The sequence below is a fragment of the Gymnodraco acuticeps genome, unplaced genomic scaffold (assembly GCF_902827175.1).
Source record: "Gymnodraco acuticeps unplaced genomic scaffold, fGymAcu1.1, whole genome shotgun sequence".
In the NCBI taxonomy this organism is placed as follows: domain Eukaryota; kingdom Metazoa; phylum Chordata; class Actinopteri; order Perciformes; family Bathydraconidae; genus Gymnodraco; species Gymnodraco acuticeps.
Genome location: NW_022990675.1, coordinates 413,937 through 430,789, shown reverse-complemented (window position 1 = coordinate 430,789; position 16,853 = coordinate 413,937). Strand labels below are relative to the sequence as shown.

Sequence of the window (16,853 nt, the reverse complement as noted above, 5' to 3'; positions counted from 1 at the left end):
TGATGGCATCCCGTTGGATGTGACGTCATCTGAACAGGACATCGCACGCTCACTGCTTGATAGCGCGCGAAGGTCCGTTTACGCCGGTTGCTAAGCAACATCGTTATGGGGAAATGCAAGTCTGCGTCCAAATGGTTGAAGATAAGGAGGAAGGACAATCAATACTGTGTATAGTAAATGTGAGGTGAAGTGTGTCGCCAAGGTAACCGGTTAGAACTCCAAGTGGAGATGAGGTCTTAAAATGTATGGAAAGGGTCTTAAAGGCATTACATTTGACTTCAGGATTCCTCATGTACCCTGCTCTAATTGCATTCTTCATCATTTTGTACTTTTACTAAAGTAGAAGTTTGAATGCTTAACATTTGACGACGAGATTTGTAGCTTCAAACAAAAACCTCACGGGGAGCTTAAAATGTTAAAAACCCCTCTCACACGCCTCTACCTTTTTTGATGAACTAATGGATTATCTTCCTTTTATGTTTCAGTTCAGCTCAACATGCCCAGCACGCGCTCTAACGGCCAGGCTCAGCCCACGCTGGCGTTCCCTCGCCGGAAATCCAGCAGAGTTTCCTCTCAAGGCAAGACGCCGCAGCGAGAGGAGTCTCCGGCTGCTTCGCCTTCAAAGCCCGAACCCCTGAACCTGGGTCGCATCGGACCGATGTCCCGAGACGCCCTGCCGTCGCCCGGACCTCCGCCCTCTCGTCTCCTCTCTCACTCAGAGCTCCTCCTTCCTCCCCCCGTCTGCAGGACACGACTCCCCCTCAGCCCAGGAAACGCACAGGTGAGACCTGTGGTTCTAGGTTCTGCAACTAGGCTTCATTTCTAGTTGCATTTCTTAGTGTAAAGAGTGCTTCAAAGGTGCAAATGAATCACCACACGGCTCCATTATTCCCACAGTGATTCAAAAAGGCTTATGTTGGTTTAAATCTCTATAGGCGGTTACATAGGAGGTTTTTCTACTTAACAGAACTACAACACATCAGTTCAGGGTCTTATGTTAGAGGAAAATTCACCTCTACATTTATATTTCAAAATAAAATGTATTGAAAAACAACAACGTTGGATAAGCTCCTACTTTTTTTTTAAGCGACTGTTCTCAATCTGGTGTTGTTGGCCTGGCTTGCTTATCAATACAACAATGAAAGAATATTGAAATGATAAGATGTTGAGTTCCTCCACATTCAGTTCACCCGGAGATTTAATCGTGTGTCTTTTATTCTGAAGGAGACGATAACGGCTGTAACCTGGACGGCTCCCTCGCTGCTCGGCTCCCCTCCGAAGCAGAGCCGGCCGGCCGTGAATTCTCCCAGAAAGCTCAGCTTGGACGAGAACTCTCCGCTCTCCGTTCGCCGCCGGCTGGTCCCGTCGCTGTCGCCACGGAAACCACAGTCTCCCAACACCGGGTCGTCACCGCGGCGACAGGACACTCCCGCAGGAACCCCGGAGGGAAAACAGGCGGTTTCTCAGCTCTTTGCAGAAAGTAAGAGACGCTACTATTTGTTTTTAAGGTCACCTATTGGGCGACATCCACTTCTTATAACCAATCAAATCAAACGATCAACAGACCACATTTATACATGTGCAACACTTGAGACATAAATAAAAACACAACAATCAATATATACAAAATAACAGGTCACTTCAATATCTTAGAGAATGTGCATTAATGCAAGACTGGCCCATATAAGATAAGGATGCATTTGATCTCCTCTTCATCGTCCTCTTCCTCTCTGTTCCCCCTGCAGAGTCGAGGTTCCTGAGCGTGAAGCAGGCTTTGCACACGGCCCTCCCGGAGCGTCTTCTGTCCCGCGAGGTGGAGCGAGACGCCATCCGGTGCTTCCTGAGAGACAAAGCCCTGCAGAGAGTCCCCGGCAGCCTCTACATCTCCGGAGCGCCCGGCACCGGGAAGACCGCCTGCTTCAACTGCGTCCTGAAGGAGATGGAGGTACTGATACCAAACTGTTAGAAAAATCATTTCAAGAAAACATTTAACATAACAGCACAATCAGTGAGAGCAAAGCTGCTCAAAGAGCCTTCAGCGTGCATCTGATCTGTAGCTCTGTGTTTACTGAGAGCATGGACTGGAGCACAAAGGATGCTTCAGGCTGACTTTAGTTGATCTCCATTAGAGGGTAGGCAGTTCATATTCTCTGCTCAGAGCATGCTTTGGGTTCCCAGATGATGCTGTTGGACTCTCAGGTTATTATGGTCATAATATCTAGTAGCAGAGATGTCAAAAGTACACACATCCTTTACTCAAGTAGAAGTACAGATACTCGTGTTTTCAAATACTCTGGTGAAAGTAGAAGTACTGACCTAAACTTCTTTACTCAAGTCAAAGTAAAGAATTATGGGCTTTGAAATGTACTTCAGTAAAAACTAGCCAGTCAGCTGGTAACTGGACCTCACTTTATTAACAGACCTTTGAAGATCTTCCATTTCAAATTGTAATACTGTCATATATACACAGACTGTGTTTTCTGTATGACACTAGGTTGCAATAGGCGCCCAATGACCCTAAATAATAACGATCACGCACCCCTGCATCTTTAAAGTAAGGGGTTTGTGCTAAAAATGTAAAAGTAAAAAGTTGTCAGACAAATAGATAGTGGAGCTGCAGTGACACCTAGTGGAGTGTTTCGGTCACTGCAGGTCTGGAGTCAAGATTAACAGATTTAGGCTTTACTGTCATTATGCAAAAAAAGTAGATACAGAAGTTAATTATAGATTAGGATAAAACTAAATACTGGACTGTGTAATAAAAAAAGGCTTATTGTCGGAGTAATGCTTGTTGATTCAGAGGTGGAAACCCACTGCTTTTATTTACTGAAGTACTTTCATTTAGTACGATTTGGAGTTTTTGATGTTAGAAAACACAATGGGTTTTGAAGAGAGAACAAGCAAAACATAGTTTCATTTTAAAAGAGACGATTGGACTCTCGCCAGCATTCAAGACTCAAAGGTTTTATTGTCATATGCTCAAAGCTACAGTGTAGAAATCCTTCTGACCTGAGCTCCTCCAACGATGCAACATGTATAATAAAAGTTCAAGAACAGTGAGCATCTTAGTAACTGTGTTTCTCCTCGTGCAGCCGGAGCTCTCCTCGGTGCAGACGGTGCTGGTGAACTGCATGAGTCTGCGCAGCTCTCACGCCATCTTCCGTCTGCTGGCGGAGAAACTGAAGGCTCCTGGAGGACAGAGCGGGCTGCAGAGGTTCCTCACGGCCCCGGGGCCCGCTGTGTGAGTAACTGTCTAAACTAGAGCAGCCTTTTCCAACTCAGGGCCCTCTGAAAGGTCTCCTATCATTCAAAATCCACTTTTCACGTCTTTTATACATCAACATGTGTCCCCTCTTCTTCATGTCTCTTCTACATCAACATGTGTCCCCTCTTCTTCATGTCTCTTCTACATCAACATGTGTCCCCTCTTCTTCATGTCTCTTCTACGTCAACATGTGTCCCCTCTTCTCCATGTCTCTTCTACATCAACATGTGTCCCCTCTTCTCCATGTCTCTTCTACATCAACATGTGTCCCCTCTTCTTCATGTCTCTTCTACATCAGCATGTGTCCCCTCTTCTTCATGTCTCTTCTACATCAACATCTGTCCCCTCTTCTTCATGTCTCTTCTACATCAACATGTGTCCCCTCTTCTTCATGTCTCTTCCACATCAACATGTGTCCCCTCTTCTTCATCAACATGTGTCCCCTCTTCTTCATGTCTCTTCTACATCAACATGTGTCCCCTCTTCTTCATGTCTCTTCTACATCAACATGTGTCCCCTCTTCTTCATGTCTCTTCTACATCAACATGTATCCCCCCTCTTCTTCATGTCTCTTCTACATCAACATGTGTCCCCTCTTCTTCATGTCTCTTCTACGTCAACATGTGTCCCCTCTTCTTCATGTCTCTTCTACATCAACATGTGTCCACTCTTCTTCATGTCTCTTCTACATCAACATGTGTCCTCTCTTCTTCATGTCTCTTCTACATCAACATGTGTCCCCTCCTTCTTTCATGTCTCTTCTACATCAACATGTGTCCCCTCTTCTTCATGTCTCTTCTACATCAACATGTGTCCCCTCTTCTTCATGTCTCTTCTACGTCAACATGTGTCCACTCTTCTTCATGTCTCTTCTGCATCAACATGTGTCCCCTCTTCTTCATGTCTCTTCTACATCAACATGTGTCCTCTCTTCTTCATGTCTCTTCTACATCAACATGTGTCCCCTCTTCTTCATGTCTCTTCTACATCAACATGTGTCCCCTCTTCTTCATGTCTCTTCTACATCAACATGTGTCCCCTCTTCTTCATGTCTCTTCTACATCAACATGTGTCCCCCTCTTCTTCATGTCTCTTCTACATCACATGTGTCCCCTCTTCTTCATGTCTCTTCTACATCAACATGTGTCCCCTCTTCTTCATGTCTCTTCTACATCAACATGTGTCCCCTCTTCTTCATGTCTCTTCTACGTCAACATGTGTCCACTCTTCTTCATGTCTCTTCTGCATCAAACATGTGTCCCCTCTTCTTCATGTCTCTTCTACATCAACATGTGTCCTCTCTTCTTCATGTTCTCTTCTACATCAACATGTGTCCCCTCTTCTTCATGTCTCTTCTACATCAACATGTGTCCCCTCTTCTTCATGTCTCTTCTACATCAACATGTGTCCCCTCTTCTTCATGTCTCTTCTACGTCAACATGTGTCCCCTCTTCTTCATGTCTCTTCTACATCAACATGTGTCCACTCTTCTTCATGTCTCTTCTACCATCAACATGTGTCCCCTCTTCTTCATGTCTCTTTCTACATCAACATGTGTCCCCCCTCTTCTTCATGTCTCTTCTACATCAACATGTGTCCCCTCTTCTTCATGTCTCTTCTACATCAACATGTGTCCCTCTTCTTCATGTCTCTTCCACATCAACAGTGTCCCTCTTCTTCATGTCTCTTCTACATCAACTTGTGTCCCCTCTTCTTCATGTCTCTTCTACATCAACATGTGTCCCCTCTTCTTCATGTCTCTTCTACATCAACATGTGTCCCCTCTTCTTCATGTCTCTTCTACATCAACTTGTGTCCCCTCTTCTTCATGTCTCCTCTACATCAACATGTGTCCCCTCTTCTTCATGTCTCCTCTACATCAACATGTGTCCCTCTTCTTCATGTCTCCTCTACATCAACATGTGTCCCCTCTTCTTCATGTCTCCTCTACATCAACATGTGTCCCCTCTTCTTCATGTCTCCTCTACATCAACATGTGTCCCCTCTTCTTCATGTCTCCTCTACATCAACTTGTGTCCCCTCTTCTTCATGTCTCTTCTACATCAACATGTGTCCTCTCTTCTTCATGTCTCCTCTACATCAACTTGTGTCCCCTCTTCTTCATGTCTCTTCTACATCAACATGTGTCCTCTCTTCTTCATGTCTCCTCTACATCAACATGTGTCCCCTCTTCTTCATGTCTCCTCTACATCAACATGTGTCCCCTCTTCTTCATGTCTCTTCTACATCAACATGTGTCCCCTCTTCTTCATGTCTCTTCTACATCAACATGTGTCCCCTCTTCTTCATGTCTCTTCTACATCAACATGTGTCCTCTCTTCTTCATGTCTCCTCTACATCAACATGTGTCCCCTCTTCTTCATGTCTCTTCTACATCAACATGTGTCCCCTCTTCTTCATGTCTCTTCTACATCAACATGTGTCCTCTCTTCTTCAGTCTCCTCTACATCAACATGTGTCCCCTCTTCTTCATGTCTCTTCTACATCAACATGTGTCCCCCTCTTCTTCATGTCTCTTCTACATCAACATGTTGTCCCCTCTTCTTCATGTCTCTTCTACATCAACATGTGTCCCCTCTTCTTCATGTCTCTTCTACATCAACATGTGTCCTCTCGTTCTTCATGTCTCCTCTACATCAACATGTGTCCCCTCTTCTTCATGTCTCTTCTAACATCAACATGTGTCCCCTCTTCTTCATGTCTCTTCTACACAAACATGTGTCCCCTCTTCTTCATGTCCTCTTCATACATCAACATGTGTCCCCTCTTCTTCATGTCTCTTCTACATCAACATGTGTCCTCTCTTCTTCATGTCTCCTCTAAACATCAACATGTGTCCCCTCTTCTTCATGTCTCTTCTACATCAACATGTGTCCCCTCTTCTTCATGTCCTCTCTACATCAAACATGTGTCCCCTCTTTTCATGTCTCTTCTACATCAACATGTGGTCCCCTCTTCTTCATGTCTCCTCTACATCAAAATGTGTCCACCTCTTCTTCATGTCTCTTCTACATCAAACATGTGTCCCCTCTTCTTCATGTCTCTTCCACATCAACATGTGTCCCCTCTTCTTCATGTCTCTTCTACATCAACATGTGTCCTCTCTTCTTCATGTCTCCTCTACATCAACATGTTGTCCCCCTCTTCTTCATGTCTCTCTCTACATCAACATGTGTCCCCCTCTTCTTCATGTCTCTTCTACATCACATGTGTCCCCCTCTTCTTCATGTCTCTTCTACATCAACATGTGTCCCCTCTTCTTCATGTCTCTTCTACCTCAAACATGTGTCCCCTCTTATTCATGTCTCTTCTACATCAACATGTGTCCCTTCTTCTTCATGTCTCTTTCTACATAACATGTGTCCCCCTCTTCTTCATGTCTCTTCTACATCAACATGTGTCCTCTCTTCTTTCATGTCTCCTCTACATCAACATGTGTCCCCTCTTCTTCATGTCTCTTTCTACATCAACATGTGTCCCCTCTTCTTCATGTTCTATCTACATCAACATGTGTCCCCTCTTCTTCATGTCTCTTCTACATCAACATGTGTCCCCCTCTTCTTCATGTCTCTTCTACATCAAACATGTGTCCCCTCTCTTCATGTCTCTCTCTACATCAGCATGTGTCCCCTCTTCTTCATGTCTCTTCTACATCAACATGTGTCCCCCTCTTCTTCACGTCTCTTCTACATCAACATGTGTCCCCTCTTCTTCATGTCTCTTCTACATCAGCATGTGTCCCCCTCTTCTTCATGTCTCTTCTACATCAACATGTGTCCCCTCTTCTTCATGTTCTCTTCTACATCAACACGTGTCCCCTCTTCTTCATTTCTCTTCTACATCAACACGTGTCCCCTCTTCTTCATGTCTCTTCTACATCAACATGTGTCCCCTCTTCTTCATGTCTCCTCTACATCAACATGTGTCCCCTCTTCTTCATGTCTCTTCTACATCAACATGTGTCCCCCTCTTCCTCATGTCTCTTCTACATCAACATGTGTCCCCTCTTCTTCATGTCTCTTCTACATCAACATGTGTCCCCTCTTCTCCATGTCTCTTCTACATCAACATGTGTCCCCTCTTCTTCATGTCTCTTCTACATCAACATGTGTCCCCTCTTCTTCATGTCTCTTCTACATCAACATGTGTCCCCCTCTCCTTCATGTCTCTTCTACATCAACATGTGTCCCCTCTTCTTCATGTCTCTTCTACATCAACATGTGTCCCCTCTTCTTCATGTCTCTTCTACATCAACATGTGTCCCCTCTTCTTCATGTCTCTTCTACATCACATGTGTCCCCTCTTCTTCATGTCTCTTCTACATCAACATGTGTCCCCTCTTCTTCATGTCTCTTCTACATCAACATGTTGTCCCCTCTTCTTCATGTCTCTTCTACATCAACATGTGTCCCTCTTCTCCATGTCTCTTCTACATCAACATGTGTCCCCTCTCTTCATGTCTCTTCTACATCAACATGTGTCCCCTCTTCTTCATGTCTCTTCTACATCAACACGTGTCCCCTCTTCTTCATGTCTCTTCTACATCAAACACGTGTCCCCCTCTTCTTCATGTCTCTCTCTACATCAACACGTGTCCCCTCTTCTTCATGGTCTCTCTACATCAACATGTGTCCCCTCTTCTTCATGTCTCTTCTACATCAACATGTGTCCCCTCTTCCTCATGTCTCTTCTACATCAACATGTGTCCCCTCTTCTTCATGTCTCTTCTACATCAACATGTGTCTCCTCTTCTTCATGTCTCTTCTACATCAACATGTGTCCCCTCTTCTCCATGTCTCTTCTACATCAACATGTGTCCCCTCTTCTTCATGTCTCTTCTACATCAACATGTGTCCCCTCTTCCTCATGTCTCTTCTACATCAACATGTGTCCCCTCTTCTTCATGTCTCTTCTACGTCAACATGTGTCCCCTCTTCTTCATGTCTCTTCTACATCAACATGTGTCCCCTCTTCTCCATGTCTCTTCTACATCAACATGTGTCCCCTCTTCTTCATGTCTCTTCTACATCAACATGTGTCCCCCTCTTCTTCATGTCTCTTCTACATCAACATGTGTCCCCTCTTCTTCATGTCTCTTCTACATCAACATGTGTCCCCTCTTCTTCATGTCTCTTCTACATCAACATGTGTCCCCTCTCTTCATGTCTCTCTACATCAACAGTGTCCCCTCTTTCTTCATGTCTCTTCTACATCAACATATGTCCCCTCTTCTTCATGTCTCTTCTACATCAACATGTGTCCCCTCTTCTTCATGTCTCTTCTACATCAACATATGTCCCCTCTTCTTCATGTCTCTTCTACATAAACATGTGTCAGGCAAGATTTGGGTACGGAGGAAAAGAGAAGGTTGTATTTTCTGACGCTGCGTGAGTTCCCCGACGCACCGAGGACACATGATGCATAAGAGACATCACAAAGTGCATGTTGCATGATAGGTCCCCTTTAAAGCTTTTAGTGGAGTTCTTTTGGAAAGAAAACTCTTGTTTTTTAATGAACTGATTTGTTGGATTAAATAAGTTTAGTGTTTTGAGACGAGACTGAGAGCAGACAGTTTTGGTCCGCAGCGAAAATGTTAATGTTTAAAAGGTTAACTGGGTCTTAAAGAGTCTCACATGTGATGCAGGTAGTTGAGTCTGATAACTGTAATGTTAGGCTGCATGCTTCTTCACTACTTTAGTTTCCCCCCTAAAGCTTTTCATTGTGTTTTTGATCGTAGTGGAGTCCTATTATCATCCCTTATAAGAAGAACTTTATTGATCCCAATTTGGGACATGTTTGTGGTGCAGCAGCATTAAGGACATGGCAATGTACAATACAAATTAAAAGACTATAAATAAACAAGAAAGTAGAAAATATACATGTGAAGGATGGAATATTTAAATGTACAGCGTGATTTTAAGTCCAAGAGAAGTGGCAGAAGGGAATAATAAATGTTTGTTTGTTCGTCAGGCTGCTGGTTCTGGATGAGATGGACCAGCTGGACAGTAAGTCTCAGGACGTTCTCTACACCATCTTCGAGTGGCCGTACCTCAGCCAGTCCCGCCTCTGCCTCGTCGGTAAGAAACCCTCCCGTCGTCGTCGTTACATAAAAGCTTTGCTCCTGTGAGATAGTGCTGTAGCGACGCGTCGACTTCAAAATATCGTCGACGACATATTTCCGCGTCGCTACACACACGTGGGTCACCCAAAGCAACAAGCAGTTCGCAATCGCACTTCAAACACAATGGAGACAGAAACGGCTACCACCTCCTCCTCACAGGATTGCGCACGAAGCCCTCAAACGAAAACATCTCGCCCTAGGTCTTCAAAAGCATGGGAATATTTTAAAGTTAGTCCAAAACGCAAAGATATTTATATATTTATATCTCACTGAGACTGCTGCATAGCCTAGCAGAAGCAGCAGCTAGCTGTGGTGGCTACCATTAGCAGCTAGCATTTGCTCTCCGATTTTTACATAAAATGGAATTATGGATTATAAATTCGATCATTTTTTTATACATAGATGTTATAAACCTATGGATTAACCGATTCAGCCGCGTTTTTTCTCATTTTATTGCTATCACTTCACTCAGTGATGATACTATATACCTACATAATCTGTGGAGTCTCAGCTTTAATCGGATATATTGTAAGTGCAGCTATGATAAGTAATAAGGGTACTTTTATCTTGAGTTCTGTGCCAATGTCCGTTAGCATTTTTCGCTCAGGGGTCATTTAGATGCTTCTTATGAGACTTGTGTTTTGTTTTGGTAAACATGGTTTGTATCGTCAATTAGCTGAGATTATTTCCGTTAATCTGGTATAACACATTAATAGGTTCTTAAATATTAAGATCCCCTGAGACACAGTATCGTGAAAAACTTTTTTTTTACATTACGTTTTTTATGAATTGAACAACAGAAAAATAATCGTTAGATTAGTCGACTAATCGATCAAATAATCGCCCCGATTAATCGTTTCAAAATAATCGTTTCCTCCCCCCAGCACTACTGTGAGATAACGTGGCGAAATCAGGACGACGAAAACATTTGAATACAGACGGGAGAGAGAGAAATAAGATGTCAAAGTAGAGTTCATTTTGAGCGTTAATCCATTTGACTTTTTTACCTTTAGTTAAACTATTATTTCTTTACCTTCCAGGAATAGCTTGGAGAGTAGGCTGTTAAAGAAAGTTTAAAACTATTTAGTTAAAGTCTATAACGGGTTGTGTTTTTGTGTCGGCTCCATGAGGTGTTCAGCCGGCTGAATTTATTTAGTATTTTCTTTCTTCTAAACCTTTAATAAATAGTTTCTTTCTCTCCAGGACTAGTGTGTGCAGGTTCTCAGTGAACCATGTTATTTAATGAAAGTCTGTCTCCTCTCCAGGTATAGCGAACGCTCTGGACCTGACGGACCGGATCCTCCCTCGTCTTCAGGCTCGGCCTCAGTGTCGCCCCCTGCTGCTCCACTTCCCCCCCTACAGCCGGCAGGAGCTCAGTGACATCGTGCAGGACCGACTCTCTCAGGTACACACAGATCAAACATGGGTTAGGGCAATGATGGTATTAAAGCTTAATGCAGAGATACACAAGTACACACATAATTTCCTCCAGTAGAAGTACAGATACTCGTGTTTAAAAATACTCTGGTGAAAGTAGAAGTACTGACTAAACTTCTTTACTCAAGTAAAAGTAAAGAGGCTTTGAAATGTACTTCAGTAAAAAGTACCCATAACTAGCAGCTGCTTTAAAGAGTACCTGACCTCCCTTTATATTAATAGAACAATAATGTCATTGTTAGCTAATGAATGTTTCCATGCTGAACAACGGCAACATGACAACGTTTCCATTGGTCCCTCTTCTTTAGAGAAGACCAGGAAATGATGGATACACGGATCGTGTTCAAATCAATAGGCACGCAATGACTCTAAATAACAATGTTTTTCCCGCTCCTTCTCTCAGGCGTCGGCGGACGGGATCGTGGACGACTCGGCCGTTCAGTTTTGTGCCAGAAAAGTGTCTGCGGTGTCTGGAGACGCCAGGAAAGCTCTGGACATCTGCAGGTAAATCATGACCTCACATTATCATCGCTCACATCGTGGAGCATGCTTTCTGCTAGTTGATGGATAGTCTACATTTCAAATGAGTGCAGAGGAACGTGTCAGTTTTTAATGAGATGAACTGACAGCATAACGATCATTATTGTGTGAGCCTCCTCCATGTTGGGATCTGAAAGTGCCTTCCTGCCCTCAACAGATGCAAAGTCAACCAACAGTTGTTTTATTTGTATTTCCAGGAGAGCTGTTGAGGTGGTGGAGTCTGACGAGAGGAAGAAATCACCGGATCAGAAAGATGAAGCTCAAGGTGAGCGCTCACTTCTCCTCCGTCACTGAAGCTTCATCTAACCAGTTTCAGACTGTCTTTAACAAACCCTGCATGACTAATAAACCTTATCTCCATGGAGGCTTCAGTGCTTCAGTGCCGCCTGCTGGACGTTTAAAGTAAGCAGCAGAAGTTTCTGAGTATTACATGTTAGATACAGCAAGAGACCTCATGTGTTGCTTCCTAACTCTCTAACTCCTCATGTGTTGCTTCCTAACTCTCTAACTCCTCATGTGTTATTGCTTCCTTGTCTCTAACTCCTCATGTGTTATTGCTTCCTTGTCCCTAACTCCTCCTCTGTTTGTTCCACAGTGTCTCGGGTCAGCCTCCCTCAGGTGGCGAGGGTTTTGTCGGAGGTTTACGGCGACAGGATGGCGTCTCAGAGCGGAGGACCTGACGGAGAGAGTTTCCCTCTGCAGCAGAAGCTTCTGGTCTGCTGCCTGCTGCTGCTCACACGCAGCGGCAAGAGCAAGGAGGTCGTCCTCGGGAAGGTGAGATCAGACACTGTTAACGTTTAGAGAGAGAGAGATCTCACATGGTTTCAGAAAGCAACAGGAGGTGTTTCACGATGATGAGCCGAGTCCTGGAGCTGTGGATTCAGTTTGTTGTCTTCCTCAAGATGTGTTTATTATCTCTATTTTCTTTAGTGGTGTTTTCAACAATTCAAGTGTGAATGCATAGAGTCCCTTCTAATTAGGATTGGAAAATGTCGTAAGAATCCATTTGGAATCATTAGTCAAAGTCCACTTTATTATAAATATCTATTTTTCATATTTTGAGTAATTCTACAGTTTGACGATCATAAATATTGTTTTCTGGCATCACTTTAACATTTTACAGTTTGGACAAAACCCTGGTGTTAATCAATTCAACATTATACACCTTCACCTCAGTACACCTGATTCTGATCTCTGGCTGTGTTTACCATGTCGAATGGGGATACAAATATTCACAATGTTCACAGTTGCTAATCTTAAAACACAGTAATTGGTTAGAGTGGATTTAAAGCTAAATGCTATTTGAAAATGTTGAAGCGTGTGCTGCTTATTTTTAAAACATCCAGCAGATGGCACTGAAGCCTCCATGGAGATAATGTTTATTATCTTTTTAGATGCCATTTTATAATATGTTTCTTAATGTCTTTCATTTTTGTAAAGCACTTTGAATTGCCTTGTGTTGAAAGTTGCTGTATAAATAGCCTTGCCTATTAACCATGCAGGTTGTGTGTTAAAGTCTAACCCATGTTTCTCTCTCAGCTCCATGAGGTGTACAGCCGGCTCTGCTCCCAGAGACAGGTCTCTGCGGTCGGGCAGTCAGAGTGTCTGTCGCTCTGCGGCCTGCTGGAGAGCAGAGGGGTGTTCGCTCTGAAGAAAGCCAAGGAAGCCCGTCTCACTAAGGTAAATATATCACTCTGTATCACTATCTATCACTCTGTATCACTATATCAGAGTTCCCGTTAGAATATTTTTTCGCCGGTCAACATGTCCGTTAAAGTTTAAATCTTCTGGACAAAATTTGAAAAGTTCCGGTCAAAGGTCTTCTTTGTTATTTATTGAGCTTTAAAACAAAGATTAACTATTCAGTGTTCAGTAATTTACAATAACACGGGAATAATAAACGGAGCGCTCTCTCCCTCTCCTGACAGCCCGCCAGTATCATGCAGCTCGCGGATCCAGTAAAGAGTGACCCGACAGTAAAACTAAACATATCTATAACTAGTTTAGGTAGTTTGAGAGGCAATTAAAATAGCTACGTGTGCTATTCTAACCTGAAGTGTGTGTTTTGTCCGCTCACCGCTGCATGTGATCATCCAGAGCTGCGTGTCGACTCGTCAGCAGCAGCTGATCTCTCTCCCGTCAGATTAGACTTCACTCGCGTTTATGTCCATATCGATCAGATCCAGCTAGTTCTAGCTAATGATAAGACTACCTGCTTATCAAAAGACACCTAAACAATAAGCGTCGCTATGCAACCGGGTGAGGCCACAAAGTATAGCGCAGCATTATGCATTTGTTTACATGCCCTCCGGAACCCCGAGGCATTACCAACAGATCAACGCACAATCAACCCATACAGGACATCTCTTTCTCCACATTACGTGTTAGACATTAGAATTGACTATTCTTTTCTGTCACATACTCTTCTGTCTGTCACATAAGTGGCGCAACTGATGTGGTATTGCGCTAAGCGGAAATTATTTTTGACCGGACAGATTTAGATTTGCCGGTCTTCAGCATATTTTACCGGTCATATTCCGGTAATTACCGGCTAACGGGAACTCTGCACTATATATCTCTCTCGATCACTCTGTATCCTATCTATCACTCTGCATCACTATCTATCAATCTGTATCACTATATATCACTCTGTATCTCTCTTATCACTCTGTATCACTATCTATCACTCGGTATCACTCTGCATCACTATCTATCAATCTGTATCACTATATATCACTCTGTATCTCTCTATCACTCTGTATCACTATCTATCAATCTGTATCACTATCTATCACTCGGTATCTCTCTGTATCACTATTTATCACTCTGTATCTCTCTATCACTCTGTATCACTATCTATCACTCTGTATCACTATCTATCACTCTGTATCACTATCTATCTCTCTGTATCACTATCTATCACTCTGTATCACTATTTATCACTCTGTATCACTATATATCACTCTGTATGACTATCTATCAATCTGTATCACTATCTATCTCTCTGTATCACTCTGTATTACTATCTATCACTCTGTATCACTATATATCAGTCTGTATCACTATCTATCACTCTGTATCACTATCTATCACTCTGTATCACTATCTATCACTCTGTATTGCTCTGTATAACTATCTATCGCTCTGTATCACTATCTATCACTCTCTATCACTATTTATCACTATCTATCACTCTGTATCACTATTTATCACTCTGTATCACTATCTATCGCTCTGTATCACTATCTATCACTCTGTTTCTCTCTATCACTATCTATCACTCTGTATCACTATCTATCACTATTTATCACTCTGTATCTCTATCTATCACTCTGTATCTCTCTGTATCACTATCTATCACTCTGTATCACTATCTATCAATCTGTATCTCTCTATCACTCTGTATCACTATCTATCAATCTGTATCTCTCTGTATCACTATCTATCACTCTGTATCACTATCTATCACTCTGTATCTCTCTCTATCTCTCTGTATCACTATCTATCACTCTGTATCACTATCTATCAATCTGTATCTCTCTCTATCTCTCTGTATCACTATCTATCACTCTGTATCACTATCTATCAATCTGTATCTCTCTCTATCTCTCTGTATCACTATCTATCACTCTGTATCACTATCTATCACTCTGTATCTCTCTATCACTCTGTATCTCTCTATCACTCTGTATCACTATCTATCACTCTGTATTACTCTCTATCACTCTTTAGCACTATCTATCGCTCTGTATCACTCTTTAGCACTGTGTATTACTCTGTATCACTCTTTAGCACTGTGTATTACTCTGTATCACTCTTTAGCACTTTATATTACTCTGTATCACTATCTATCACTCTGTATCTCTCTCTATCACTATCTATCACTCTGTATCTCTCTGTATCACTATCTAGCACTCTGTATCTCTCTCTATCAATCTCTCTGTATCGCTATCTATCACTCTATCACTATTTATCACTCTGTATCACTATTTATCACTCTGTATCTCTCTCTCTATCACTCTGTATCACTATCTATCACTCTGTATCACCATCTATCACTCTGTATCTTTCTCTATCTCTCTGTATCACTATCTATCACTGCATATCTCTGCATCACTCTGAACACCTGAAGTAAATTTATTTTATTTTCACACAAATGTCCATTTTGAGTATTTTTTACGGCTGCAACTCTTGTATTATTGGTCTCAAATCATTGAGAAAAAAACTTGTCCAACAAAGTCCATTTAAAAACCCACAAACTGTGGAAAGTGACTCAAAAATATGTTTTAAGGCTGCAACACTTTCTCATATTTGGTGAGAAAGACATCAGAAAAATCTTCATTTAAGAAAAACATTGCATAAGATGTCCCATTGAACTTCTTTTATTCTATAAAACATTAAAAAAAAAAGTTTAATTAAAAACTCTAAAACCTAAAACAAAGTCTTGTGTATATGGAAAGCAACAATTAAATATTTGGTTTAAAAAAAGACAAGTCGCTGCCGTTTCAGGCGTTTCTTTATCAAACAAAGATCTGATACCTCTCGTACATCTGTTGGGGTCTTATATGTTATCTGTAAATCAGGAAGTTGAGGATGTATCCTGACATGTTGTTGTTTTTCCCGCAGGTGTTTCTGAAGATCGAGGAGAAGGACGTGGAAAACGCTCTGAAGGACCGCACGCTGCTGGGCAGTATCCTCGCTGCAGGACTGCCCTCGTGATCACATCACTATTATTATTTTTTAGAATTTATTTGTTCCTATTTTTTATTTGTATTCTCGTTTTTGCTGAGAGTTTGTACAGTTTTTGAAAACAAATTATTTTCTGATGTTGACGCTCAGTTTTTACAAAATGTCGGCGCGCTTCAGTCGTGAATTTACAGCATCTTGTTTCAGTTCAGATGTGAAACGTTTTACAATTTTTATGCTGTAAATAAACAAATGTACAGACGTTTTAACCACTTGTTGTTTTTGACACATTGCAAAGAAACAAAGAACCACAGCAAAGCAGTTTATAATTGTTTTTAGCACAGAGGGAATTTTATAATTTTGTTTAGGTATATTTCCACTTCCTATCTCCTGCTATTATTCACAATATCACTTTTTATGCTTCATATACCAGCACACATCTCTACTCTGTGCCCTTTATGGTTCTTCGCCTCTGCGTTCAGAGGGAATTCAGCTTACGTAACTTCCAGATATTTTCACTTTTCACACAAATTAAGCTTTAAAGGGGACCTATCATGCAAAATTCACTTTTTGATGTCTTTAATACATCAACATGTGTCCCCGGTGTGTCTGGGAACTCACGCAGTGTCAGAAAAATAAAACCCTCTCTCTTTTCCTCCGTACCCAAATCTCTAAAAACGGGGATACAACGGTGCTGATCCAGATTTGCGTCCGATTATGACGTAATATCTGAAATGTGGACCCACGGCCCAATCAGAAACGTTGCTATCAGAAACAATGCCC

At 42.2% G+C, this 16,853-nt stretch overlaps 1 protein-coding gene across 1 annotated transcript; it reads left to right on the top strand.

Moving 5' to 3' along the window:
* Positions 1-490: 490 nt before the first annotated feature.
* Positions 491-16,339, top strand: cdc6 (cell division cycle 6 homolog (S. cerevisiae)). Its single transcript, XM_034230074.1, is given in 13 exon segments — positions 491-659; positions 662-781; positions 1,225-1,259; positions 1,261-1,480; positions 1,746-1,945; positions 3,093-3,241; positions 9,257-9,363; positions 10,673-10,812; positions 11,248-11,348; positions 11,582-11,649; positions 11,980-12,158; positions 12,924-13,064; positions 16,011-16,339. Coding segments are annotated over 13 exon segments (1,716 nt in total). The 5' UTR covers positions 491-496; the 3' UTR covers positions 16,104-16,339.
* Positions 16,340-16,853: the final 514 nt, after the last annotated feature.